This window comes from Octopus bimaculoides, chromosome 6 (assembly GCF_001194135.2).
Source record: "Octopus bimaculoides isolate UCB-OBI-ISO-001 chromosome 6, ASM119413v2, whole genome shotgun sequence".
Taxonomy (NCBI): Eukaryota; Metazoa; Mollusca; class Cephalopoda; order Octopoda; family Octopodidae; genus Octopus; species Octopus bimaculoides.
The window spans coordinates 41,544,745-41,547,388 of NC_068986.1; the positions used below are offsets into that span (position 1 = coordinate 41,544,745).

General features: G+C 27.4%; 2 protein-coding genes across 5 annotated transcripts in view; one reads left to right on the top strand and one right to left on the bottom strand.

Annotated features, from left to right (window-relative positions):
- Positions 1-968, bottom strand: part of LOC106882915 (DAZ-associated protein 2) — a 51,542-nt gene extending 50,574 nt beyond the window's left edge. Inside the window, exon 1 of one of the 3 annotated variants that reach the window (XM_052968700.1) lies at positions 687-968. In XM_052968700.1, coding sequence (XP_052824660.1) covers positions 687-705 — 19 coding nt within the window. In that variant the 5' untranslated portion in view covers positions 706-968. The remainder of the gene's footprint in view (positions 1-686) is intronic. The other 2 variants (XM_052968699.1, XM_052968698.1) reach the window with 2 other exon arrangements.
- A 982-nt stretch (positions 969-1,950) lies between these two features.
- Positions 1,951-2,644, top strand: part of LOC106871142 (cullin-1) — a 110,965-nt gene continuing 110,271 nt past the window's right edge. For both annotated transcript variants that reach the window (XM_014917452.2, XM_052968701.1), the window contains exon 1: positions 1,951-2,130. The gene's annotated coding sequence lies outside the window, so the exon portion shown is untranslated. The remainder of the gene's footprint in view (positions 2,131-2,644) is intronic.

The following is a 2,644-nucleotide window of genomic DNA, read 5'->3' on the forward strand; positions in this document are numbered from 1 at the left end:
TATATATATATATATATATATATATATATATATATATTGTATACGTGTATAGTGGGAGATAAAAACCAAGCTTCCATTTTCCTAAATATCAAATATATCGTTAAAAAAAAAAAATGAAATAAAATAGGAGAAAAAAATCTTCCGACATGAAATAGACATTTTAGAAAGAAACAAACGATGGAATTACAACAGAGCAAAAGGGGTAAATGTAAATATCACACTAAGTTCAAAAGAAATTTCTTATAATGAATATTATAATACATATTACATACACACAGACATATATATATGTATATATATTTATATAAATATATATATATATTTATATAAAGGCGTACAAACAACAACAGGTGAAACGGAAGCAATAAACAAGTTGCATAAAATTCAGTCGGACAATATCTTCTTGTTGAAATTAGAAAATATAGGATAGCAGAGATATATAAAATATAAAATTTGAATAGTATAAAATAAAATAAATTGGTCTTTAAAACGAAAATAAAAGGAGAAAAGGGCCCCCTCGATGATACTATTTGTTCACCATGCAGATATAAATTAAATGGAGGAAGTATTTATCTATTATATACATACATACAGACAGATTCATATATTTATCTATATATATATTAGCATTATATCTTATATTGTAGTAGTTTTATAGAAAAAATATAAGTAAATCTCAATTTTACCTTTACCTTGATTCGACATGACGTCTTAGTTAATATAAATCGTTGCCAAAAAATGAAATTTCTGCTGTGGATGTGTTGATACGGTCAGTGGGATAACTAGTATTATTGGTGACTTGTATGTATATAACGTCGTCGTAGGAATAATTTCTGAAAAGCTAACTAGGTTGCTGGTGGTAGTGTGATATTGGTTGGTGGCGGTTAGAGTAGTCTATTACTATTGTAGTAGCAGAGATTGGGAGTGTTGCGTGTATCTGAGTGTTTCAGCGCATTGACGTGTGAGTCTATGTAAATATACACATACATACACACAATAGTGTATAACACACACACACATACATATATATATATATATATATATAAAATTATGTAAACGGGAGATAACTCTTGTAAATAGGCCTAGAACTCTCTATTAGAGTCTAGTTTATTTATTTATCCCCCCCACCCCCCGATTCTCCTTCCAAATCAATTCATCATCGCAAGTTCTCGTGACTGTCTAAAGGGACATAAATCGTGAGAAAGTGCTTGGTGTCGGACCAAATATCCGGCAAGCTTGGGACCAAAATTGTCCCGGATTTCTGGATAGAGTCTATATAAATACTTAAAATATAAAATAAATTTGATAAAGAACTAAATTATATTTTAAGATACATTTCAATACACTTCTAAAGCAAGGTGTTTAATATTTATTAATCCATTTAAAATTCTCAGAATATATCATATTCTATGACACGATGTTTGAGATGAAAATAATAAGGGAAAGGGCATGATTTTATTTAACAAATTAAAACACTTCTAAAGCAGAGTATGTTTAATCGTTATCATTCTACTTTAAAAAGTAAAGAACAAAGCTAATTTTTAAAAAAACGTATGTAAATTAATCAACTTCGAAAACAAGGTCTGTTTGTTCAATCCAGGGTCCAAACTGTATTCTACAATATTGCATTGTATTTCCGGAATTCTGGAAATTCCGGATAAGAGGTCAGGTACTGTATTTTATTAACGTTTATTTTTAGTTGCTTTCTTTCACTGCAACTGCGAAGAAATTTTATAGAAATATATTGGCAGACTAATATATATATATATATATATATAAATATATATATATATCTAATATAGGTATAATTTTTTATTACGTGTGTAAAGACGGAGGAACGAGAGTTTACAAGAACGTTATCTCAATTCTTTTTAACCTCTTGCAGTTTTAACCGGAACTTACATGAGCGCCATCTATAATAGAATTAGCGGAAACAAGGGCGATAATTTATTGAGTTTTTTTTTTTTCCTACCTAATGTACAAGAAATCACTTGACTGAGACAAATGTGAGGGACTATAGCAGACTTTGGATTCCATCTTCTGTCCAAACTAACAAAACAAAATAACCCTTCTCAAACTCGATTGATTAAAAAAAAAAAAACAAACAAACGCAAACACAAAAAATTATTGGTAAGTGGAATGATTAAAATCAGATTATTATATATACAGTTATTCTATAATCATATGAATATATATGTATATATAATATAATCTGTTACTATAAAATATAAATCCCTATTTTTACTATCGCCAGTATTTTCTTTCTTCCACTAGTTTATTATTGTGATCAGAATAATATATTTAAGAATAATAATATATTTGTTTATGCTTTTCAATTATCGATCTTGTTGACAATCACTCTACACACTTATTATGTACTAGCTTTCCCCTTTGTAAAGCTCACGATATTTAAGTGTGTGTATATATATATATATATATATATAAATCTTGTGTATATAAACGATATATGTATAATTGAACCCTGTGTGTGTGTGTATATAATATATATGTATATATATATATATGTAATAATAATATTATAGATAAAATCCAAAATTACAGGTAAAAACTCAATTAAAATCAATTGATTAAAAATTAAGATTAAATGAAGTTTCACAGTATAAAATATATTGGTTCTTTTCCC